This window comes from Python bivittatus, unplaced genomic scaffold (assembly GCF_059951505.1).
Source record: "Python bivittatus isolate LINGU-HERP-01145 unplaced genomic scaffold, Pbiv_v1 ctg000160_np1212, whole genome shotgun sequence".
In the NCBI taxonomy this organism is placed as follows: Eukaryota; Metazoa; Chordata; class Lepidosauria; order Squamata; family Pythonidae; genus Python; species Python bivittatus.
Genome location: NW_028277076.1, coordinates 8,788,781 through 8,814,440, shown reverse-complemented (window position 1 = coordinate 8,814,440; position 25,660 = coordinate 8,788,781). Strand labels below are relative to the sequence as shown.

The 25,660-nt window shown below is 50.5% G+C and overlaps 1 protein-coding gene across 2 annotated transcripts in view; it reads left to right on the top strand.

The window, feature by feature from the left end:
• Positions 1–24,598, top strand: part of PTPA (protein phosphatase 2 phosphatase activator) — a 33,578-nt gene extending 8,980 nt beyond the window's left edge. For both annotated transcript variants that reach the window (XM_088147123.1, XM_088147126.1), the window contains exons 4-10: positions 4,216–4,341; positions 5,584–5,701; positions 8,765–8,864; positions 10,333–10,457; positions 12,976–13,076; positions 22,534–22,641; positions 24,180–24,598. In XM_088147123.1, coding sequence (XP_088003249.1) covers positions 4,216–4,341; positions 5,584–5,701; positions 8,765–8,864; positions 10,333–10,457; positions 12,976–13,076; positions 22,534–22,641; positions 24,180–24,254 — 753 coding nt within the window. In that variant the 3' untranslated portion in view covers positions 24,255–24,598. The remainder of the gene's footprint in view (positions 1–4,215; positions 4,342–5,583; positions 5,702–8,764; positions 8,865–10,332; positions 10,458–12,975; positions 13,077–22,533; positions 22,642–24,179) is intronic.
• Positions 24,599–25,660: the final 1,062 nt, after the last annotated feature.

The window sequence follows — 25,660 nt, the reverse complement described above, 5'->3', positions numbered from 1 at the left end:
GGAGAACAAACTGGGTATTTTCTACATCAGTCTGAGGTGGATGGTGTGAACTTGCCTCTATCTAATTACAGGTGTGTATTTCCATTCCAAGTCCTCTCAGGACTTGGGAACCTGCATATTTGAGGTTGTTTGCTTTTCTTAAACCAGTGTTGTCCAAACTTGGCCCCTTTAAGATGAGTGGACTTCAACTCCCAGAATTCCCCAGCCAGCCAGGCTGGCTGGGGAATTCTGGGAGTTGAAGTCCACTCATCTTAAAGGGGCCAAGTTTGGACAGCACTGTCTTAAACAAATGTTGGGATTACTGGATGCTTAATGCAGGCCCTGCGGCTGTAGGTTTGTTTCTGATGGAATTAAACACAGTTGGGACTATAGATTGAACTGTAAACATGAACTATAAACTAAGCCCAAAGGCTAGCTCCCACAGCACACGGAGCTGAAAAGAGCCCCACGTTGGAGTTAATCCAGTTTAGCCTGCTGCTGCAAAGGTTGCCGTTTCCTCACTTGGTTAAGCAAGTTAAAGCCAGTGTGTCTGGCTTTACTATCAACTGCTTAGAAATCTTATATACACCTTCATTACCTTCACATGGAGATGACTTTATGTCCTAATTAACTTCAGGATCTAATTACAAATTCAAATCAAATTAGCGATGGCGTTTGGTGTTGGAGTGACACAGCACAGAACGATTTCTGGTTCCTGACGGCTCCCTTCCAGAAATGCGCCAATTCATGAAATGCTCAGATCGACCAATTTTGGAGAGGGAAAAAGGGGGGGGGGAACGCAGAGTTTCGGAGCTGAATAGCCCTGTTTTGCGCATCTCTATTAAAACCAACGTGGTTAGAAAGCTTTTATTTTGATGGACATTATGCTGGTATCTTCTCTGTCCCCTAAAATCTCAGTCCTGCCCTCTCTTGAAGCGGGGAAAATAGCGTTTGGGGTCGTCTGCGGCTGATAGGAGATCGCATAGCGCATGAATCCGGCTACCAAGTCAGTCCATGAAATCAGTCCAGACTTCTCCCGTTGCAGACTGAACCGGAAATAAGTTTCTCCAAGGAAGAAAAGTCTAAGAGCTCACATTAATATTTAGAAGGCAGCACAAGGATTCCAGCCAGGCTCCTCCTTTCAAACGAGACTCCAATAGATAGGCAGTTTAGGGCAGCGAAACTCTTGCCCATGGCTTTTTTGATACAGATATGTCGGTTTCCCGATAATTCCCCTTTTAACCAGAGGTTGCGTTGAAAGTGCAGCCCTGCTTAACTGAGCCTTGTCAAAGGCTTGTGGTTATCAAGGCTGGAGCACGATGGAGAAAGGTTTTGCCAGCAGCTGGAGCTCTGTTCCTAACTGCGCGGCGGGTCCCGAATGCGACCAATTTTTGAACCACCTCCCATTGAATCGGCGCAAAGATCCATTTTGCTAAAGGCCTGTATGTGATGGAATGGAATTATGAAGGCCAGGCTCAGGGAGATAAGCGTGTTCTTAGTTCACTGCAAGAGCGTGGGAAGTGCAAGAGGATGAGGCTGGCACCTCCCTGAGGAATTCACGGTGTTGTGACTGGCTGGCTTGGGAGCTAGGGTTCAGTCTGGGGAGATTCTTTCTAGAGGGTGTAGCTAATAAACACAGCAGAACTGAATTTGCATTATTTCTTGGAGTTCTTTGGGCTAAGCCTGACACTGTAGCTGCCTCAGTGCCATTAGCCTATGGGAAGGGTATGACTTTCATAAGCCTTCCCCACCCCAGACCCCTGGGATCGCTCCTTAATTATTTATCGTTGTGGTAGGATTAGCAGCTGAGACTGGCTTGGCCTGCCTCGGCAGCTGCCCGGTCTGCCTGCAGCCGAGATCTTTGCTCTTTTCCAAAACCCTCTTCCAAGCGTGCCAGGTGAAGGCAAGGGCGGTGTGGCTGCCACCCGCCGGCTCCCCTAGCTCTCCAAGGCAGAGCGGGAAGGGGGAAGGAAGCTGGCGCCTGGCTGGCCTCGGCTGATCTGGACAAGGGCTGAGCAGGATAGCCCTTCGGTAGTACTGGATGGGGGACCACTACAAAAGCCCGGGTTGTGGACTGGACTGGGAGCCCACAAACATCCAGAAAGAAGCCTGCAGCAAGCTCCTTCTGGGGCGTTGTTTAACACGGGGGGCTGGGAATTGAAACTGAGTCTGGACGCCATCGATGGCAGCGTTGAAGGAGGAAGATGGGTGTCCTGAGGCTCCCAGGGGCCCAAACCATCCTTTTGCCCTTTAAAACTCCCAGCCTCTGACCCGTATGTGGAGTGTGGTCCTTGGAAGTGCCCAGGAAGCTGGGTCTAGTCCTCCAACTGAAGGGAGTTGCCCAGCCGTGCCGCGAATCAGAACAGCTGGGCCCATCGCTTCTACTAAGCCAGGATTAAGCAGATCCCATCCCGGTTTAGCCCGAGGCGTGAATCCATCCAGGACGGCCTGCTGGTCTGCGGCACTCTGCTCAGTTGCCTTTTCCCTCTTTCGCTGGCACGTGTGGCTTGCAGCCGCTCTGGCTGGGCTGCAGCCCCAGCGCGTCGACCCACCTTGCCGGCTTCCCTCCCACCCGGCTCCCGCTTTGGGGGCCGGGAAAACCGGTGGGCTCTGCATTTTCCCATCTGGCACGGCAGAGTGAGCGATGGTGGAACTTTGGCCCAGGGGACTGGAGGATTTCTCACGGACGAGACCGCCGCGGGCAAAGTCAAGGGAACTGCGGCTATCTTTGTCTCCCTCTGTTCTCTCCTCTCTCTCTCTCCCTCCCGCCCCCTGAGAAATTATTTCCAAGAGCCATTGCACATTTGGAGGCAAAAGGTTTAGAAGTTGGTTTCTGTGAATTAATTGATCAAACTTGAATGAACCCAGGAGTGTAGTATATAAAGAGAAGGAGGGAAGGGAAGAAAAGAGAGAAAGGAAGAAAAGAGAAGGGAGGAAGGAAGGGAGGGAGGGAGGGAGGGAGGGAGGGAGGGAAAGAAAAAGGGAAGAAAGAAGGAAGGCGGGAAAGGGAGGGAGGAAGGAAGGAAGGAAGAAGGGAACTGTTCTATCCTGATCTTCTAAACAGGAACACTTTAGTTCCAGGCAATTGCCCGCCATGCCCTCCTCCAAGACATCTTCCTTGGATTTCATTTTTCTTCCCTACGGATCCCCATGGCTGTGGATCAATGTTTAGTCCTCATCCTGTTCCCTGGGTTTTCCTTCCCCCCCTTCCAGATTGCCCAATTTTGTGAATAGGAGGCTGTCCGTCAGCTGGTTGCTGCTTCTGGTTTCCTCCTGGCCCCCCTCTGGTTTTCCTTCTCTCGCCCCATTGCTGTTGCATTCTCTGAAGAAGCAAACATGGGCTGCCCTTGCAGGGAGCAGGATCCTGCATTGGGGAAAAAGTGCACATTGGCTGTACAGAAAGCAGTCCTGCTTATTGATTGTTGTGGATTATGGATTAGTATTCTCCATATGTTTCTTAGAGGAGCCATAGCAGCATCCGTCAGGGTTAAGGGAACCTGGTCATCCAGACCTTGCTGCCAGCATCTCTCCCCATGGTCAGGCTGGACACACAGCTTTGTCCCCCAGGCTTCTCAAGATGCCTGTTTCTGTGGGCTCCTTGCCAATCTGCTAGTTTGCTACCTCCTCGGGAACTCCCTGGTCTGTAAAACATGCTTGCTTGGGGACACTAATTAATCTTCTCCAAGCCCGTGCCCTCCAGATGTTTTGCACTGGAGCCATCGATCTCTAGACCGCAAGACCAATGTGCGGCCAGGAGATTGCGGCTGACCACCCTTGGAATTAAGCTGAAAGATCCTGGTCTGATGCAGACGGATTATCGTTAACGAGCAGGCGGGAGGGGATGATGGGATATGTAACCCAACACGTCAGCAGGGGAATGAGGCCCAGGAGCTGCCTTGAGCCCCTGTTGGGAGCAGGGATAGGTCTGCTCCCTCCGCTGGGTGGGTGGGCTTGAGGGCAACGTCTGGGCGGGTTCACACAAGCTGCTTGACATGGTTGGGTAGTTGTGATTCAGCCTCTGGTGAGCGTCAGCCCCTTCCTTTCTCTGCAGAGGCCAAGCCTGGTAGAGTCTGGGTTCTTTCTTTCAGCTTCCCACATTTGGGGAACTCAGTCCTGAGGTTTGTGGATCCGGATTTCGGCTTTAATGGAACTCACCTCTGGGGGGTGGGCCGCGTTAAGTCTGTTCAAGGTTTGCCTACCCCCGGATGACAGAACAGCTGTCCCTTCTCTTGGCAGCCCATTGAAAATCTGGTCACACTCCTCAACACGCTGGATCAGTGGATCGATGAGACCCCCCCGGTGGACCAGCCGTCTCGCTTTGGGAACAAAGCTTTCCGGACGTGGTATGCAAAGGTGGACCAGGTAGGCAGAGGGAGTGGGGGAAATAGAGCCTTCCTGCTGGGGGGAGGGCTTTTCTCTAGGGGTCAGAGGCAAACCTTCCTTTGCCTCTCAGTTTAGACTGAAAAGACTCACAGTGCTGAAAGGGATGTTAGAGGCCACTTAGTCTAACCCCCTGCTCAGTGGATAGAGTGCAAACAAGGGCATTTCTTAAATCTGATTTATTGTTATTTATTTATTGTTTATTTGTTATCCCTCCCCTCCCCCCCCTTCCTTCCCCCTGGATTTTCTGTCTTGTGGCCAGCTTACTTTCCCTTATGAGAAAGGAAGAAGAAAACAATAGAAAGGGAAGAGCAACACCTCTTTGAAATGGCCATAGAAGTCTTTTAAGGTGTTTCCCAAAGGTTTTAAGGCTCAGCAAATCAGAGGAACTCCCAGGATCCCTGGCAAAGTTGGGCCATGCCGAGGGCAGCTGTTAGGAGCTGTGGTCCGGCATACTCAGAGAGTGCTGGGCTGGGAGAAGCTGAGCCAGGAGAGATAATTTGCAAGAGCTGTTTAAAACCATGCCCTTAGCATAGTAAACTGTTTTGACGGCATCCTCCAGGTGTGTGGCCTCCATTTCCCAGAATTCTCAGCCATGGCCAAATGCCATCAGGGGAATGCTGGAGGCTGAAGTCTACAACTCTGTACAGGTAGTCCTCATTTAACAATCATTTGTTTAGCGACCATTCAAAGTTACAGCGGTGCTGAACAAAGGGATTTACAACTGGTCCTCACACTTACAACCATCACAGCACCCCTGCGGTCATGTGATTGTGATCCGGGCACTTGGCTATCAGCTCGCACTTATGATGGTTGCAGCATCCTGGGGTCACGTGATCACCATTTGTGACCTTCCCAGTTGGCTTCCAGCAAGCAAAACCAATGGGGAACCATGCGCTTCGCTTCATGACCATGTGATTTGCTTAATGGCCGTGGTGATTTGCTTAATGACCATTGCAAAAAGGTCATAAAATCAGGCGCAGCTTGCTTAACAACCGCTCTGCTTAACAACGAATATTCTGTTCCCTATTGTAGTTGCTAAGTGAGGACTACCTATAGAGTAGTTTGCTTGGGGGTGGTTCTGTGAATAATATTAAAAGGAGTTCCCCAGCAGGGGTTACGATTGGCTCGTAGATTTATTCTTCGGCCTGGACGGCGGGCTGTGATGATGGGCCTGGAGGAATCCCCACCCGCTCTAACTGTTTGACTGTGGCTAAATCTTAGGGGGCAGAGACCTTGGTGGCAGCCGTGGTCCTCAAGCAGCAAGCTGAAGCTGTGCCCGAGGTGGCTGTGTACTTGAAAGAGTCTGTTGGCAACTCTACCCGCATCGACTATGGGACAGGTATCTATTGGAAAAGCCCCCCGGGGACGGTGGGAGCGGGTGTCTGGCCCTACACGGAGGACGGCCCACCAGCACGGCAGATGGCTTCTTTGGCACCAGTAGTGATTCACTTCTTAGCCGCAGCAAAGGCCTGATTGGTTCGGGGGTGGCCCAAGTGGCCGCTGTAGCTCTCTTGCGCTGCTGACCACCGGCCTGGTTCCCGCTGGGTCTGGGCCAGGTTGCTTCTGATGGCGGAGGCAAGCTTCCAAGGTGGGCTGACTCCCTGCGTGCTGAGAGCTAGCCTGCCAGGCTGTCCTTCTCGGTTCTCCCTGATAGTCCAGTTGCCAAGATCGCAGGAGCGTTCGGTCTTCTGTGTCCTACCGACAGTCTGAAATAGCGCAGACTGCACGTCTAATCCGCCTCCTTGCGAACACTCAGCCTCCAGTCCTCCAGCTGTAAATCAGGAATGCGTTCCTGTTGCTACACAAGCCTCTCTTTCTCCTTTTCAATCAAGATCTATGCATTTGCTCTCCAAAAGAGAGAAAAGACGGCTACGTTCAAACATTATGCCAGTGATTTTCAAACTTGGGAACTTGAAGATGGGTGGACTTCAACTCCCAGAATTCCCCAGCCAGCATGGCTGGCTGGGGAATTCTGGGAGTTGAAGTCCACCCATCTTCAAGTTCCCAAGTTTGAAAAACACTGCATCATACCAACTCATGGGGTTGGGATTCCAGCAGAGCGTGTTCCACAAATCCAGCCATCACAGTTGTTACGGATCCTAGGTGCTGTGGAGAGGCTGAGTGCCCCCCAAAAACAAAGAGGACCATTTCCCCCCATCCCCACCCCAAAGTACAACCCAGCCCAAGTGAAATATCCACTCCAGGGAACTGCACCACCGGCTTCCGATGGCCATGTTCCAAAGAGGTGTGCAGAGGGAGCTTGAAGGCCACGTGCAGTCCCAGAATGCCCCCTCCCCAGTTTTAAGCACAAGGGTCTATTTAGTCCAAGGTAGAGTTCTCTAGGTAGCCAATATACAATGAACAGTCCCCCAGGATGGGATATTCCAAGGTAGCTGAGCGTTGGAGCTCTCTTCTCAAATCCAGTTGGCCTCTGTGAAGACTTTATTCTTCTTTTGTTTATTGATTAGATGTATATCCCACCTTTATTTTGTACAACTCAAGGCAGCGTACATAATGCTCCTTTCTCCTGTTTTCTCCCACCCCTGCGAGGTGGGTTGGGTTGAGAGAGGGGGACTGGCCCAAGGTCGCCCGGCTGGCTTCCATGCCGAAAGGAGGACTAGAACTCACAGTCCCGGTTTCTTGTTCAGCATCTTCACCGCCACCCCAGACTGGCTTCTGTGTTTCCTAGCGATCTGCTGCCAGGAGCTCGAGGAAGCAGAATTACATTTGAAAAGTCCGAAAAAGTGCTGAAGCAATGCTAATCTGCCAGATAATAGTTGGAGTGGGGCCGCTGTAACAAATCTAGATGATGATCATGATGATTTAAGAGGAGGGGAAGTTTCTGCCTTACGGGTTGGAAGGCAAGCCCCTGATTGCAACCGGCACCGCATGGCGGTTTGCCTGCTTCTGGCCCAAACCTGAACCAGGACGTTTTATGGTAGCACCAGCTCTAAAGCTAGAAGAATGTTCGCCAAAAAAAAGCATGGAAAATTCAAGAGTGCAAGGCGGCCGGAGAACCCGCTGTAAATCCACAGTTGGCCACCGGGGGGCACTGTCATCCCAGCTACCTTCAGCCCCAGTTCCTGTTTTGTTCCTTGTACTTCAGAACTGAACCCAAATTAAGCTGGGAGGGAACAGGACCCACGGTGTATTCACACACACGCACCCACCCCACTTTTTCCTCTGCTCTGACCTTTTCCGTAGCTCTTGCCCAGAGTGGTTTCCTGAATGTACAAGCATGCTAGACTACAGCCTCCATTGTCGCCAGCCAGCCTGACCCACGAATCTTGTGTGCCTGGAGGGACATCATGGTGGGGAGAGCTAAATTGAGGTTTACCTGGGTTGTGTGAAGCCTCTTTTTGAGTTTTCTGGAAATGTTACAGTTGGGTTCTGAGGCTCCCAGACCTAAATTATCCCCGTGCATTTGCACACATGCAGAAGCCCCTTGTATCTCTGGAATGAGTCTTGAATGCATGTCCTACCTCCTTTCTGCGTCACTACGGGGAGGAGGAGGGTGAATATTGTTTAATTTGAAAAAAAAATAGCAGGGCGGGCTCAGGCCAAACAATGGGGGCTTTCTTGATGGGAACAGCACACCCAGTAGCCAGTGGGAGCAATCCAGTTGATGTTAGACCTATCCTACCTGTGATGGGAGCGAGGAAGGTACAGGTAATCCTCGACTTACGACCATTCATTTAGCGACCATTCAAAGTGATGACAGTGCTGAGAAAGTGATTTACGAACATCCCTGTACTTAGAACCATTGCAGCATCCCCATGGTCGCAGGATCAAAATTTGGGCGCTTGGCAACTGGCATGTATTTACAACAGTTGTAGCATCCAAGGTTATGTGATAGCTGTTTGGGACCTTCCCAGCCAGCTTCTGACAAGAAAAATAAACGGGGAACCGCATGATTTGCTTAATGTCGAAAAATCAGCTGTGGTCACGTGATGCCTCACTTAACGACCACACTGCTTAACGGCGAATTTTCCAATCCCTATTGTGGTTGTAAGTTGAGGACTACCTGTACAGTATAATCTTGCAGCTTCCTTCCTTGTGACTCCCCAAAGCTTTGCTTTCACCTTCCCACTTCGAATCCCACACTTGTATGAATCCCCTTGGTCAAAGGTGGTCAGCTTCATGCAGACAGAGGAGAGAATCTCTGGGGAAAAGCTGAAATGTGCAAAGGACCTTCTTTGTAAGAAGTTCTGCATAAAGAGCTATGAGTTTTGAAAGAGTTCTAGCCGAACCTGTGGCTCTCCTGGCATTGCTGAGTTGTCAGCAGCCTGGGCTAGTGTGCCCAAGAGTGAGGGCTGCTGGGAGATGTAGTTTTGCAGCCTCTGGAGGGCCATACCTTAAGCCCAGACATTCTCTATCACAAGCTTCTCCTTTCTCCCCGCAGGCCACGAAGCGGCATTTGCTGCCTTCCTTTGCTGCCTCTGCAAAATTGGTGTCCTTCGGGTGGATGACCAGTTGGCCATTGTCTTCAAAGTATTCAACAGGTGAAGTGGAGGGGCCAAGGGAGAGCCAGGCTTTGCAAAAGGAGGGCAGTTGTAGAAGGCTTTGGTGCAGCATTTGCGTGTGCCTGAATCCACAGGAAGTTTGGAATGAGCCTTTCTCCCCCAACCTTGGTTGCCACATCTGTGATGTGAGAACAAGGACAGCCTGCTTTTCTGTACTGTGTAGCATGGGCTCTCTGCCCCAGAGAGGCAGGGCCTGTGTTCCAGCAGGACGAAGAGGTGGCTAGCGCTAAAGACAAAATGGGCTTCCTTTTAAACGAAATGGCGGTTCAGTTCATTGAAGGCAACGGGTGTCCTTGTGCTCCATGTTTCTAATAGTTTCCTCTTTACAGACCCTGTTTGGAGGGTCTCCCCAAGGCTTGGAAAGTCGCTGGCTGCCCTTAGGTGTCCGATTCTGCAGTTCTTCCAAAGTCGCTCGAATATACTCCCTGCATAAGCTGGCCGCCCAACTGAATAACCCATTGCCAGTTGGTTGTATAGGTTTTTGTTGATTGGATGCATCCAATCTGGATAACATCCCAAATGAGGGTTTCCCCATCCCATTTCTAAGGAATAAAAGGTTTAGATGTTGCACCTGTGTCTACAAGTGCATTGCACTGTCATCTCTGCTTCCTGTACAGTACACATCATGCACCAAGCGATTGTGCAGAGATTGGACCTGAACTGTCCAAGGCCTGGTTTGGCCAGATATCCCCCATCTGAGTCTTTAGAGCAGTGTTTCTCAACCTTGGCAGCTTTGAGATGTGTAGACTTCAACCACACATCTTAAAGTTGTCAAGGTTGAGAAACACTGCTTTAGAGCAATTTCCCTGGGAGCAGATGCTATTTTATTTCCCCTCACTCCCCCTTGGACCCTTGTCAAAGGGGAAAGTCAGGAGATCTGCTTCCTGAGGAAGCGATGAGGGGACCAGGCCACTTCTGAAGAGTGATTTTCTGGGCTTGGCCCATGTGGTGACTTTGACTAAGATCCAAAGTCCTCACCAGATCCTCCCTCTTCCAATCACTCCATCATTCTTCCCGGTCAAACATGCAGGTAGTCCTCGACTTACGACCATTCATTTAGCGACTGTTTGAAGTTACAGTAGTGCTGAAAAAAATGATGCATGACCGGTCCTCACACTTAGACCATTGCAGCGTCCCTGTGGTCACAGGATCAAAATTTGGGCACTTGGCAACCAGCATGTATTTACAAGAGTTGCAGCATCCTGGGGTCATGTGATTGCCATTTACAACCTTCCCAGGGGGCTTCCAACAAGCAAAGTCAATGGGGGAAGCCAGATTTGCTTAATATCCATGGCAAAAGTCATAAAATCAGGTGCGACTCACTTAATGACTGCATCGCTTAGTGACAGAAGTTCCAGTCCCAATTGTGGTTGTAAGTCAAGTACTGGAACAATAAAATGGTTATCTGCTGTCCACTCATGGCATGTCCAATTTGATTTGGTTTCAGGTACTTGGAAGTCATGCGAAAACTCCAAAAAACCTATCGAATGGAGCCAGCTGGCAGCCAAGGGGTCTGGGGCTTGGATGACTTTCAGTTTCTCCCCTTCATCTGGGGCAGCTCCCAACTGATTGGTAACCAGGCAGACTCTCTTCCTCTCTCTCTCTCTTTTTTCCCTAGCCAAAGAGCCCAGAACGGTTGAGCCGCGGCTGTCCAGAGACCCTTAGGCAGAACTTTTTCCTGGAGCTCCCAGAGACCAAACCTTATTTAGGAGATCTCTAAATGAAAAGCCCCATTCTCCAAGCTCAGCTAGACAAGCCGAAACGACTGGCATCCTTCACTTAGGGGCTTGTCCTCATTTACCCTTCAATCCCGTCTTCAAAAGCCCTCCAACCATTGTTTTGCTAAAGGCTTTATATCTGCTACAAATATACAAGAACACAAATATATCTTGCTACAAAGGTGCTGTATGTCGCCATAGGAGGAATTATCTTTATTTCTTTTCAAGGGGTGATCAAGGCCATTTGGCATTCTGTCCTTCCACGGGCACGGACATTACAGGAGTGGGATTCAAGACCATTGTATGTAAGCAGTTCTGGGGCAGAAATCAATTACGAGTCCACCTGTAAGCCGACCTATAAGCAAGGGGAAAGGCCGTGGTAGTGAGGTTTATTTTATTTTATTTTATTTTTGGTGCCTTCGAGTCGCTATTGACTCCTGGCGACTGCCTGGACTAGGCCCTGCAGTTTTCTTGGCAAGATTTCAGAAGTGGTTTGCCATTGCCTCCTCCTGGGGCTGAGAGAGAGTGACTGGCCCAAGGTCTCCCAGTTGGCTTTGTACCTAAGGTGGGACTAGAACTCCTGGTCCCCAAGGCTCTAGCCTGGTGCCTTCGCCACTACACCAAACTGGCTCTCTAGTGAGGTATTAGGGTCACACTATATATGTCAAGGAACATATCCTATCCTTATTAAGCTTTGAGCTTGTCAGGGACATGCCTAGCACTGCCGTAACATAGTGTTGTAATGTACTTCATCTGTGCAACGTGCTAACTTACAGGAAATGGAAGAAGCTAACTTGGGCCAGTTCTTCCCTGGAACCTATGGTCTGCTTCCAGATGGCTAAAAATGAAGCTTTAAAAAGAAGAATCTTTCAGGCCGGCTTGCAAGGTTGAGTGGTGGAGAAAAAGCACAAGTCCCCCCTGAGGATGTTCCGTGCAGGGAACTGCCATAGATAATACTGGTTCATGTGCTTGAGAGCCTAAGGCCTCCCTAGGCTGTGTTGGGCTACAATTCCCATCCCCCCAGCCTGCCCCAATCGTACAGGATGGCACAAAGGCAGGGCTGCTTGTGTTAAAAGAGCTACCAGCTGGCGAAAGTCCTTTGCAGTAGCACATCACATTTATTCACGTCTCTGCTTATTTCTAGCAGAAGAATTATTTGGATTCAAAGGGCAAAGAAGTACTGCGGAGCGCTGACGTGCCCAGAGCAGCCATCTGCGTCTCCTTAAAGCGGCTATGTCTCTTCCTGGGATCGCAGCTGCTGGAAAAGATGTATTTACTGCAGAGAGTTGCAGGCTTCGAAACACCGGTTGAATCCAAAACTCTGATCAGTCCTAATTTATGGCCAGTGGATTTGGATCCCACTTTGTGACTGAAGCCTGTTAACTAGCTCACCTGATTAACCAAAATCGTGGAGTCGCCATTGGGTCTCTGTGGGGCAGGTGGGGGTCACCACCTGCTGGTTATCTGAGTTGTAACCGCTTTCCTGGAGCTGATATACAAATGTCATACAAGTTGCCTTCCATGGGCTAAGAGTGTAGGAAAATTGCAAGGCCTGAAGTTGAGAGTTATAATATCTGGTTCCTGGTGTCTCCCGGAGAAGGGACCACACTCTGCAAAACCATTGTTAATCAGAGGAAACAACCCCAGCCAGCATGCTCTAGTGCTCAAATTTTAGTCAACTGCGGCTCTTGTTATATAGTCCGCTTTGCACAACGTTTAGCCAAACTTTTCTGAGAAATATACAAGGAAGATTTGGGGCCGTAGCTTTTCCCAGTCAGTCTCCCATGGCGAATCTCATCTGAATTTGTCTAATTGTGGCCAGAGGTGATGTGGGTTCCGAGATCCCCAAACCAACCTGCACCATTTGCCCTTCCCAGTCTTTCTGTGATTAAGAGTTGACTTTACCTGTTGAATTATGATTGAGCCTTGCTTAGTTCCCCTGTTGAACAGTAGAGTGAAGAGTTCAGGTTAATAGGGAATCCCAGCCTGGTTGAGTGAACAAGGGGCATAAACCATTACGTAAACCTGAAAAGTTGGGAAACAGTTGGGAAAGGAATGCCCCAAAGTCTGTGGACTCGAAAGGGCGGGACAAAAGGCTTAAGAATTTAAACCCTGGGGCTACCATATCAATGGGATTTGATTTCTGCGTTCTGCAATAGTCAGGTCTTCTGCATAAAAGACATTCTGTCTCTGCAGTAAAGCAACTTATCAGACCGTGTTTAGAATTTAAAGTTTTTGCTTTTGGGGTAAGCTTTAGAGAGCCGAGGTTCATTGCCACGTCTTGGAGAGAGGTCTGGCAGCTGAACCCCATGCTGTGCTGGGCAGTAAATAGGCCTTGGGGTTTAACCACTCTGAAAAGATCCTCTTTTTAGATCACCCAAACCTGGAGCCTCGGCATTTTGTTGATGAGAAGGTGGTGAACGAGCACCATAAGGACTACATGTTCCTCGAATGTATCCGCTTCATCACAGAGGTGAGACTGGAATTTTTCCTTGCTTCTACTCCTTTTGCAATGCAGATACCTTTGTGGAAGAGTACCATCTACCTATAACCCTTTCCCCATCTTCCCTTTTCCTGTACCCCATTCCGCCTGTCCTTAAGTGCTTTCTGAATTTCAGTTATCCTTTTGAATATTCCATTCCGTTTAATCATGTTTGCAACCAGCTGTAATTAACCTCAAAGCAAATAACCAAAAGAAAAAAGAAAAATCACAAATAATGGAAAGTTTTATTATCTCCTTATAGATGTTCTATTTATCATCTTTGTGGAATGCCAGATCTTTAATCTGGGCAATGAATGGGTAGGTTGCTAAGTGGGGTTTACTTACCTGGTCAAGGACTCAATCATTTCTTTGTTTTTCTGCCCATTTGGGGCAGGAACAAGGTATGATGGAGTTAACTCATGAAGTATGCCCATTAGAAGACTTGTAGCCCTAAGTGTAACCTCCATCTAGACTAGATGGATTTTTTTTTAATGGATTGTTGTTGCACAGTAGTGGAGATTGAAAGTTCAAAATTCTGCCCTCTTGGATGGCCAGTGTTTCTTGCTGCTGGTGTTAGCCCTCCCAGGCAGTCCAGACAAGAAACAACGGTGAATACTAGCTCCGTCTTCGTTGTAAGGTTACATTAACAGAATCTTGCAAATCTGAAAGTATTCCTCCCATCTCTCATTTTTACTTTCCAGAAAACTAGGGAGGGTCCCTTCTGAGACGCTTCCCACATCCTCTCTCCTTCTGTGGGCTGAGATATCTTTTGCATGACAGTTGTCTAGTCTGGCTCTTCCTCCTGTCTCCCAAGGTCGTTCCCATGTATCATTACAATTGGAGACAGATAACTGAGTTAAAAGAGTTTGCTAGCCTGGATAGTTTGGTGTTGTGGAAGCAGACCCGTGTTTTTGCAGCCACCTCAAACCGAAAATCCTCACGGGTTTTCTTTAAGCCCTGACTTGAAAGCAAAGTTTGTTGACTAGAGTCAAGTTGAGTTCTTGCAGCTCCACCTAGTGACCAGTGAATTCCTGAGTTTATGAAAAAGGGTTGACTAAAAAACTCATTTGCTGTAAGAGTCCCAGTTTTATTTCTAAATTGGTTTTGGCATTGTCTGCCAGGAAAGCCATCTGTTAGCCACAAGTGGCTGTGGGATTATTTTGACTCTGATTTAAAGTTTCTTGAGATTAGACTGTTGTTGTTTTTTATGAAAAAAAAAAGGGTGATTCATATATGCCCTTTTCGCCAAGCAGAATGACCCGATAACTTAGAAACACACAAATGCACAGTATAAAATTATGAACTCGGAACCGGGCAGTTCAAATGTAATGGGAAAGGCAGCCCAAATGTAGAGGTTTTCTTAAAAATAGTTTCGGCGGCCTAGTTGAGAAGGTGTTTCTTCCTCGAGCTCATATTGTGGTCACTCAGGCCTTACTCCCTGCTTGATTGGACTACTGCAGTGTGCTCTCCCTGGGGCTGCCCTTGAAGAGTATCCAGAATGCAACGGCTCAAATATTTACAGATGCTTTTCAGAGTTTTGAGAGCTGGACTGGTTCCAGATGCAATTCAGGGTGTTGGTTGTCACCTTTAAAGCCCTTTATGAGTCAAGGCCTGGGTGTCTCGCAGGACTGCTTTCCCCCGCTAACATCTGCCCACCCAATGAGATCAAGCGGGGCCCAGGGATTACCATCTGCAGGGGCTGCGGAAGTGTGCTATTTCTATTGCTGCCCCCCCTTTAGAAAAGCATTCCCTCAGCTGTCCAAATGGGCTTCTTCCTTTTTGATGTTTAGGCAGTCTGTTCCAGAAGGGCCTGGGAACAGAGTGGGGGGATCAGTCCTTCTGCCAACAGAAGATGCTTGACATCTGGCTGGGTTAATGGTGGTCTGTGCAACGTTATGGTGGTGCATGCAGTTTAATGGAGATACAGGGATCTGGGTTTTTCTGTTTTAATCTGAGCTGCGAAGGCGGTTCTGACTGGAGCGGCCTGTAGCCCCATAAAATGAATGGATGAACGAATGGATGTTTGAAAAGCAGTGTGAATAGAGCTCATGTGCAGATCTCGGGCGTGTGTGTTCCACTGCTTAGGAGCAGCGTCTCCTGCTGCTTGACAAATGGAGGGGGGCGATTCTTAGGTCCATAACAAGAAAGGAACCCTGAAATAGTCAAGCTTTGACCTATTTGTTTATTTGATTTATATCCCACCTTTCCATTCAAGCCAGGCCCTCCAGATGACTCACACCAGGAAGCTCATAAATAGAAAATAATAAACTAGGAAGAGGACAATTAAAACCTAATAAAAAAAGACAGCCCCAAACTAAAAACCCATTTCTGAGATGCTGCTGCTGCTGTTGCTGCCGGTGCCTCTCCTTCTCCTTCTCCTTCTCCTTCTCCTTCTCCTTCTCCTTCTCCTTCTCCTTCTCCTTCTCCTTCTCCTTCTCCTTCTCCTTCTCCTTCTCCTTCTCCTTCTCCTTCTCCTCCATCATCGTCATCATCATCCCTACTCCTCCTTCTCAGTCATCATGATCATTGTCTCTTCTTCTCCTTCTCCTTCTCCTTCTCCAAGTAGCCAAGCTTGAGAAACAGTGCTTTAGTTGATGAGATGCCAATGACAATTGCCTGGCTGGGCATTGCATGCCGGAGTGTGCCAGCACACCACTGGCCTCTAGTGGCAGAGCAATAGAATTACAGTGCCAACAAAATGGCAGAGTGGGAATGTATGTTTTCTTTCTCCTCCAAATAAGTAAGCTGCCCGCAGATTTACCCAGTAAGAAAACTCAGTTGAATGGATAATAGATGTCCTCTGCTGGACACAGAAAGACCTAACTCTCCTCCTAGCTTCCACCAAGGCAGAGTGTCACAAGCGTTTGAACTGAGACGTTTTTTTCCTAATCATTGTGTTGGTTGGGCCTACATTGATCACGTTTCAGTCCTTCCGTAGCCCAGGAGCGGCTTTGCCGATTGGAGATCCCCCAAAGACGGATAACGCTGTTCCTGCTGTTGGGGCCTGACAGCCCACGCACAGCCCCCTCCCCGCGCTAGCCCTTCGGTTCCCAAGCAGCCCTCCGCCCCATGCACGGCTTTGTTCCTTTGTTCAGCAAGAGCATCTCCCTGTCTCTGGTGGGGGAACCCAGGCCTCATTTCAAAAGCAGGGCTCGATCCCCCGGGGGGGTGTCAGTGAATGTGAGCAAATCGGGGGGGGGCAGAAGTCGATCGAGTTCCCACTCACGAATTCCACAGTGGAAGAAAACCAGGAAGGGGTCGGCATTCCCTTTGTTTTTTCAAGTCCCAAATATGCAACGCGAAGCTTTTTTTTTTTTAATTCCCCCACCATCACCACTCCCCTTCTCTTTCCCCTGCCCCGGCTCCCTGCCCTTTCCCCACTTTCAATCTGGCTTCTAAATTTGAAGTTTTGGGAAGGGCGAGCTCCAATTTCAGCTGGAAGGGAAGCCGCGGACAGGAAGGTGCTGTGCTCAGCTGCCTCCCCCCCTCCTCTCTCCCCCGTTTTTTTTTTTTTTTTTTAACTGACAGAGGAACCATTTACAAAAGGCCGATTCTCTTGGGAACAGAGGCAGGAACGCAGCGTCTGTGAGTAATTTCCTGCTCAATATGGTTGTCCTGACTCATTCCGTTTCCCTGGGGTCACTGCGGGACTCGGCTCTCTCCAATCCTCTCCAGCTCGCTTGCTCGCTTTCTCTTCTCTTTGTGGCCAGCGTGAGCTGCAGTTCCTTTCTACCTCTCCTCCCGTTTTTTCCCCATCCCTTTTTTCTTTCTCCTTTTTCCAAATCTCCCCGCTTCCTCCCCGTGCCCCAGGAGAGGTGTCTCTCCGAACTCCAGCAGATGTCCGTTTGGCACCGCGATGCCTGCCCGGGCGGAGTGGGGCTTGGGTTCCCGACTGGAGGGTGCCAAAGTCTGGTTTCATAACCAAGGCTGCATGAAAGGTCATCCCGCTGGAACGCAGACTACGATCTGCCCAAAGCGGCGGTGTTGTGGGGCCTGGCCGCAGAGGGGCAGGCGAGAGGCTCTCCCCATCTGCCACCAGGAGGAGAGTGAGGGCCACAGATGGGGCACCCAGATCGGCTTCTGCAACTCCTGAACTTTGGGGAAAGTTTTTCTGCCCCGTTTTCTGTCTCATTTCTGCACCCCGTGAACAAAAACGTCCTCTGCTGGACGCCCAGCTCTACCCCTCTTTTGCACTGCCTGCCAGAGGCCCTTGCTGCAAACAGAATTTGGGGAGGCGTGAAAAACATGAGGGCTGATGACTGGGTACAGATTTCATGGTTGGTGTCCACGTCAGTAAATCTCTCCCATCCCTGCGCGGGCGTCGGAAAGGCTTTGATGCACATCCCTTGGAAAACCTATCGGCGCCAGAGCCCACCTGGAGGCAGAGACAAAGAGCATGGCTATTTTTTTTTTTTTAATGGGCAGATAGGATCGTGGAGTTGGAAGGGAACCCAGAGATCATCAAGTCCAACCCCCCCCACCCCTACAGGATTCACAACGCCAGCAGTTCTCTAACAGTTTGGTCTCGGGACCCCTCGACATTCTTAAAAATGATCGAGGACCCCAAAGGGTTTGGGTTTAGGTGGGGTGTATCTATCAGTATTGACTGTATTAGAAATGAAAACGGTGACATTTAAAAATATTTATTTATTTGAAAGGCCGTGCTTTGAAAAACCCTGCGCTATACCATCCCCACTAGAGGACTATCCAGCCTCCATATGAAAACCTCCAGGAGAGGGGAAGAAACCAGTGATACCCCCCTGATCTTACTGTCAGGAAGTTCTTCCTAACGTCTGTTCTCTATCTACATCCTTGACGTTTCTTATTCTTGGAGCAAGTGAGAATTAGTCCAAACCCTCTACAGCAGTGTTTCTCAACTTTTGCAACTTTAAGATGGGTGGACTTCAACTCCCAGAATGGCTGGGGAATTCTGGGAGTTGAAGTCCACCCATCTTGAAGTGGCCAAGGTGGACAAACGCTGCTCTACAGTGTGACAGCCCTTCAGATATTTGAAGACAGCTGTCATGTCCCCAGTGCATCTTCTCTTCTACAACCTAAAGATTCCAAATATCACATTAGGAAGCTCTCGTGGTTGGGAATTGGAATCCGCGGGCCCCTCTGCTGATAGGAGGGCCCTTAGTTGACAGAGCAGTGGGTCCCATCAGGCGTATTTGTTGAGCTTGTATGGGAGCAAAAAGCGGGAAAGCAGTTCCTTGATTGAAAGTGTAGCTTAGGGCAGCCCAGTTAGGTGGCCGTAGCTGGCTGATTTGGGGTCATCGAAAAAACTAAGAGAGTTGGTCCTGATTTGTGTTTGGACAGGAGACCACTTAGAAACCCCAGTGCTGTAGGCTAGACTAGGAAGTTTAAAAAAAAAAAACATGCTGGAGAAAGGCAGTGGAAAACCATTTCCATTTTGTGCTAAGGAAGCTGCAGGGACGTGCCTCGATCTAAGACATCGGGAGTTAAGTTTTTAAAATTTTACTTAACCCAGGTCAGCTTTCTTTAACCTGCTGCCATCCACATTGTATGTGGACTGCAATTCCCAGAACCCCGTTCCCTAACCCTCATGGGTAGGGATTCTGGGAGTTGGCGTCCGAATATCTGGGGTCCATCAAGATGGGTTTCCATCCTTCTAGAGAAGGTTTGAGGCTCCTGAGACATTAGGAAAGTGAAGTTCCAACAGAGATGGGGAAACTGTTAGAACAGCTTCTTTAGTCCTGACCCCCAAACCGCCGCCTCCATTATGCACCCTCGATGAAATCCAAGTCGCTAGTCCATATGAGTTGTAATGGGCTGGAGCAGCGGCTGATTCAGCCCCAGCATTTAAGCACCGGTTTTCATGTGGCGCGGGGACGGCTTCAAGCCCGTCTGCCCTGAACGAAAGAAGAGATGGTCTTTTGTATCACTTCGTAGCCCCCCTGTGCGGGTTTATCTCTCGGCTGAATTGATCAGAAGGCTCAAACGGAATCGAACACGCGGGTTCGCTCTCGATGAGTCTGAAATGGGCTGGAGTTCGGGAAGAACTCAAACGCAGCGCACCAACTTTGCTGGAACTGACGCAGCCTCCGTGAGTCACGCTTAATTCCCCTTGGAGCATCTGGCCGGGCATGACTAACAGGGTTCTGCAGCACGCGCTGCCTCTAACGGTCTCTGAATTGGGGCCTCGTCTCTGAATTGGGGCCTCGTCGCGCCCGGCTCCAGTCCCCATCCTCATACGAAGGCCGGGGAGAGTCCACCTTGCCCATCTGGAGGGAAGGCGAGCAAATGCCTTTTGCAAATGAAAGCCTGGTGCAATCTCTCCTTCCCACCCTGGTTCCTTTCTCGGCTACTGCCAGGCCCATTGCCCCCAGCCGGCATGGCTGTGGGGTTGTCCCGGTCGGGGTGATGGAACTGGGACGCCCCGCTTCTGGAGGGACACGATCGTTGGTAACGGGTACATGAGTACTAAGCCGCCTTTTCTTCCTTTCTTTTACAAAAGCTCCTTCAGCCTGGCGCTTTCCTTCAAGGTTGGAGAATTAGGACCGATTTTAATGCGTTACGTGACTAACCAGCAGCGCGTAGAAAGAGTAGTCGGTAGTCCGAGCCATTCCTCTGCGAGGCGCTTCGGCTGACCCCCTTGTGTTTGGTTTCGACGTCCTTTCCTTTCGGGGCTTAAAAATGGGTCTGTAAGAGGTCAAGGAAATGATCAGTTGAGGCTCCTTGCAAAGAGGGTGTTGGGGAATTAGTCGGAGAGCGATGCGCGGCCGGGGAGCAACCCCCTCTGCCAGATTTGGGGCAAATCACGAGGTTTGCATCCAGGGCAGTTCAGGACTCAAAGTGGGGCTTGGGATTTTCAGGCGAAAAACATCCATTTTACCCTTAAAACGCCCTCCCCTTGCCAAAATACCTTGCCCGCTTCTTTTTGGTCCTGCCCAACACACACACAAACCATAATAAAGGTCAGTGTGTAGCTCACAATTGCACTTTTTGCACCCATGCTTGAGTCCTTGAGGACTAGGAGCTTGAAAAGCAGGCGTGGCAGATTCCTTGTTTAAAAGGACACACTTTTTGTTCCTTCCTCCCCCCCCCCGTAGTTTTGGCTTTTTCTTTGTTTTTGGGGAGGGGGTGATTCTTTTCCTTGGGAAAGCAGGCAACGTCCCCGAATCCCGCAAAGGTTATTCCCCAGCAGCCACAGATGTTCCAAAAGCCGATTACCCCTTCAGGCTGGCATCAGCTGATCACCCAACAGCAGCCGCCCGGGAGCCAGATCTTCTGAAGCTTGGACTTCTGCTCCAGCCCTCAGACCCGGGCGTGCGGGCGGGTCGGCGTTGAGGAACGAAAGCCGGCAACGGGTTGCCCTTTCCTCGCTCTGGAGAACGCGGACGGGAAGCGGGGTTTTTGCAGCTGTGGGGGCAGAAGGAGAGGCAGGCCTCGCCGCCAACGGGTGGAGAGGGGGGCTTGTCACATATTTTCTCCCCCCGCCCTTGCATTGCCAGTCTCTTCTCCAAAATACCCTTGCTGTGATTTCCAGGGCCTTTAACATGCATTCTCCCCCTTCTGCCACCATTTTTAATTCCCCCATGCCCCCTCTTGGTTTTTTTTTTAATGCTGGGGGTTGCAATCTGAATGCTCTGTGTGCTTTAAGCCTGGAGAGAGGAGGAGGAGGAGGAGGAGGAGGAAGTGAGTGATTTTAAAATCTGCATCCTGCAAGAGCTGTTGGCTTCCCAGGGTTGCTTTTCAGCTGGCGCTGCATCTTTGTGGTGGATGATGTCATGGAAACTTCCCTCAGCAAGTTGAGTTGCATTCCCTCCCTCCCACCCCCCCACCCCCCAACAGAGCGAGCTTTATTCTTAAGGGTGTGCCCAGAATCATGTCCCGGAAAAAGTCACCCGGCTGCTTTTTTTCGCCTTGCAATCCCTACGCATTTGCTGGGGCCTGAAGTTTATCCTGCTGAAGCTCTTTCTGCAAAAGATTTCAAGGGAAGAGACAGGCTCGAGTCGAAAAAGTGGGCGCCGGCTCCTTGGGGAGGGGGGGCGCCTGCACTTTCCTGGATCGTTCAGGTCTTTCCTTCGCCACGCGCCCTCCACTCGGGTTTCAGACTGCAGACCCTATGATCCCCAGCCAGCCATAGAATCAGTCTTTCGGACTTTTAGTCAGGGTTGGGCTTGGTGCCGATTGAAAGCCAGGAAACAAATTCGATTTTGGCCCCACTCCCAAAGAGCCAGCGTGGGGTTGTGGCTAGGGAGTTGGACTGCGAGTGGGGAGACCCAGAATCGGGTGCCGCCTGTGCCAGCTCGTAGAGTGATTTCGGGGTGATTTGGGGAGAGTCACACCCTCTCTCTTCCCCCGAGTCCTGGCTCAGAGGGTGGTTGCGGTTTCAGTTAGGCCCGGGGAAATTGAGAGCTTGAAGAAGGCTGCCGCAGCAGAATTGTTCAAGGAGACGAGGAGAACCAGCAGATTTAAATAACAAGGAGGTGAATCTTAGACATCAGGAAAAATATCCTGGGGGAAGAGCTGGCCAGCAATGCAGAGATGGCCTCCAGAGGTGATGGTTTGCCTTCCCTGGATGGCCATCTCTCTGGGGTGCTGGACCGGTGGCTTTCTGGCCCAGGGAGAGTTTGGACTAGATGCCTCCCAACCCTTACCTTTTATGATGGGGCAGAAAAATTGAAGGAAGAAATGCTACATACGCTCCCTTTTGCTCTTAGGACAGTGTTTCTCAACCTTGGCGACTTTAAGATGGGTGGACTTCAACTCCCAGAATCCCCCAGCCAGCCATGCTTAAAGTCGCCAAGGTTGAGAAACACTGTCCTAGGATTTCAATCTTAACAAAGAAATGAACAAAGTCCATCCACTAGAGGTGGCATCTTCAGTTCTGGGGCAGTTCAGGATCCCGGTTTGAATGAAGGCAGGCGCATGGCATTCCTGGCTTTCAGTCCATTTGAGTAGTGCCGAACGACACGCGCACAGCGGTCCCAGCCAAATGCATCTTAAAACCCGTTGACGGCTAGAAGCTGGATTTGCAAGACTTACGAATTCTCGTCAATGATGAACTCAGCTCGTGTTACGGTTCACTGCGTTGTGCGGATCCCCCCAATTGGGTTCATGGAGCAAGCCAGGGTTGAGTCAAGTTTTGGCAAATGTGTGACAGGACTACAAAGTAATTGTGTTCCGAATTTCAAGCTTTTTCTCCTAGTCGTTTCTCCTCGACTGTTTGAGGAGAACACAAAACAGCGTTGTGCCAACGAGCGTGCGGCCATCGCAAACTGGAGAAATACCATCCGGCTTTAAACGTTCTAGCCTCCAGATGTGCATAAGGAAATTTGAGGGGAACTTCCCACAAAGCAAGGGACCGTGTGGGTTTTTTTTTTTAGAGCTGCTGTTACCGCTTTGGGCACATCCACGAAATGGCTCAAACCTTGCGGTGGTGCCGATGCTCAGGGTTAACCCTGTTTCTTTTGCCTTCCAGATGAAGACGGGCCCCTTCCCTGAGCACTCCAATCAGCTGTGGAACATCAGCGCCGTCCCTTCGTGGTCCAAAGTCAACCAGGGCCTCATCCGGATGTACAAAGCCGAGGTGAGGAATGGCAGAGGAGGGGTAGACCATGTGGGACAGACCTCTGTCCCAGTGTGGGGCTGCGTGAGCGTGCTGTGCTCTCACTGGGAAAAAGCATGTAGTGCCAGTGCCAACCCAGCACCCTGACTCGCTTTTAGAAGCATGGCCTTTCCCCCAGTTGCTTAGAGAGCAGTGGTGGGGAGTCACGATCTTCGCTATGTTCCTCGCGAGGCGTTCCCAGGATAAGCAGGAAGAGCCAAGACTGGAATTTTTTTATCCAGCCTGGGAAGCTAAAAAGGCATTCCAAAATCGACAAGCGTTCTCCCGTCAGGCCGAAAACCAAATAGCAATGGGGGGGCGACGGGCAGGCTGCAATGCCTCCAAATTTGTCTTCCCTAAGAGGCACGAGGCGTGCACATCCCTGATTTGAAACCGTGCCCATTTGCGGGGAAAAAATTGGATTCAGCGAGCCAGCACGGTTGTAGCTGGAAGTTGAACTGAGCATCTCTTCCTCCTCCTACAGTTACAAGGTCTCCCATTCTAACCCAGCAGAGATGGGGCTATCCTCTTTCTCACTGGTCCCCGGTCAGCCTTGGGGTTGGGAAAATGACCGCCCCCACAGTGTCTCACCAGGCACTGTCATTCCTGTCCGAGGGAGCCACTACTGCCTGTCAGCCTTCTCTGCCAAAAGGTGCAGCTCAGTTAAAGGGCTGGATTTAAGGGGGATGCACGAAGAAATCTAGAAATTGCTGTTAATCCACTCTGCAGAGTGCTGTTTCTCATTGTTTAGGCCTTCTAGAAGAGTGTTTCTCAACCTTAGCAACTTTAAGATAGGTGGACTTCAACTCCCAGAATTCCCCAGCCAGCATGCTGGCTGGGGAATTCTGGGAGTTGAAGCCCACCCATCTTAAAGTTCCCAAGAATGAGAAATACTGTTCTAGGAGACCCTGTTAGTCTCTGGTAGCCGAAAATCTAGTTTGTCTCTTTTCTGACATCAAATGGGAGAAGCTTTCATGAACTCTTCAAGTGACACCCTTCAATTTTTCTGGACATCGATTGACTATCTGGAGAATTCCCCAGAGCTGTTTTCATCGCTGTTTTATTGCTCTGTGTCTGCTTTGTGTCATTCTGGGATAGTTAATACCACCCCACCCGCATAACATTTAAGCTCAACGTTCCTCTCCCCCCATTTGAAGACCTGGTATTTGTCGACCACCTTGGACCTTTAACGAAACGGGGTAGTCGGAAAAGATGCCGCCAGGCCCTTCCAGCGGCCTCAAAAAAGGAGCATTCCCGGTATCCTTGGGAATTCGAGAAGGTCCGACACCAGAAAGGCTGGGCTGGGTTGCATTTGCCCAACTTGAGTTTAGCATAAAGCCAGGGCTGAGTTTGTGAACTGGCTTGTATTTGGTGGCCTAGATTTTGGGACAGCTCGGCCATTCAGATTACTCTGTGCTCGTGAATCCAGCCCATGGTGGTTGCTGATATCATTCTTCTCTCTTCCTTTTTTCTTCCTTTTTTCTTTCGTTTTTCTTTTTCCCCCCTTTTTTCTTTCCTAGTGCCTGGAGAAGTTCCCCGTGATTCAGCACTTCAAATTCGGCAGCTTGCTCCCCATCCAGCCCGTTGCACCTTAAGGAGGTCTTTTGGCAGAGGGAACCGGGGGCAGGGGACGGGGGGGAGAGCCCTGGAGAGAGGTAGGGGGCTCCCCTTCTTACTCACCCCGCCCCGCTGGCCCTGCTGCTCCTTCCTTTCGGCGGCAGCCTCGCGGGGCAAAGCTGTGGGAGAAGACGCTTGCCTCGGCGCAGGAAAAGGCAAGAGCTGGACTTGGCTCCGGGCCGCGGCTGCCCACTCCTCTGCCCCCGTTCGTCGTTTGCCCCAGAATAGTTGGTGCTCTTAGGGTGGGGGGGGGCGGCGGGCAGTTTGCTTCTTTGAGTTCTGCTGTATATTTTGCTGGGGAAATACACACGCTTTAACTTTAGGGACAAGCTCGACGTGCTTGCATTCTTCCAGGGGCTTCCCCCCGCCACCCCCTTGCCTCAGCCCCCTTGGAAGACTGGGACATGGGGGGGTTAAAGAGAGGGATGCAGGACAGTGTGAGGACCTTGTTTTCCAAAAGCGCAGCCACTTTCTTCCTTCTGGTTGTGGGATCGGGGTACCCGGTAGGTTGTCTGTTGCCTGAAGCGAAGAGGAAGGATCGCCTCCAGCCATGTTCGAGGGAGCTCAGCAGGAGTCTCTGAGGCTGCCAAAGATGGAGACCTGGGTAAAGTTTTAGTGCCACGCTGGTCTTCTTGCTTGCTCCTGATCTTCAGGCACGGAAACTGCTCCCTCCATCGTGAGCGTTTGCTTTGAATCTGGATGCGTCAATATTGCTGCAGCAGCAGCCCCATGCTGGGCCCTTCCAGGGTGTAGGACCACAGCTCCCATCATCCCTGCCCTGCCAGCATAGCCAGGGATGGGAGTTGTGGTTGATGAGTCTGGAGACACCCCCCCTCGGGTGTGAGAAGATGGCTTCTTGGCCATGACGACACCTCGTTTCATTTGGAAACCAGAGTGGCTGAGCTGCAAAGTTTTCCCCTCGAGTTTTGGGGCACAGTAGAGGGGAAGGGTCAGGCGTCTCAAGCCTCGCGCCACCATCCCGAAATACAGAAAAGCGAAAGGCAGCGTGTCTCCAAACTGCAGGAACGTCAAACCTGCCGGTCAGTGAAGCAGCTCAGTTGCCCTTTCCCCCGGCCAGCGCAAAACCTCAGATCTGTTCCATGGCAAACCTCCCCTCTTTGGGGATGGTGGCCTGGCGAAGCGCAGTTGGCAGCACCCTCACAGGGTCAGGGTGGGGGTCCACCCGACCCGCCGCGGGCCCCCTAAGGAGGGTCTCCTTGCCGCCTGAGCCACTGGGGAGAAGGCTTGGCTCCCGCCAGCCGGTCTGCAGAAACCTGGATTCAGGGTTGGGCTTGCAGGCTGCCAAATTGGAGAGGCTTTCCGGATCTGGAGATTTCTACCCTCCTATGCGCAGAGAGCGGGGGGCGTGCTGGGTGGAGGAGAG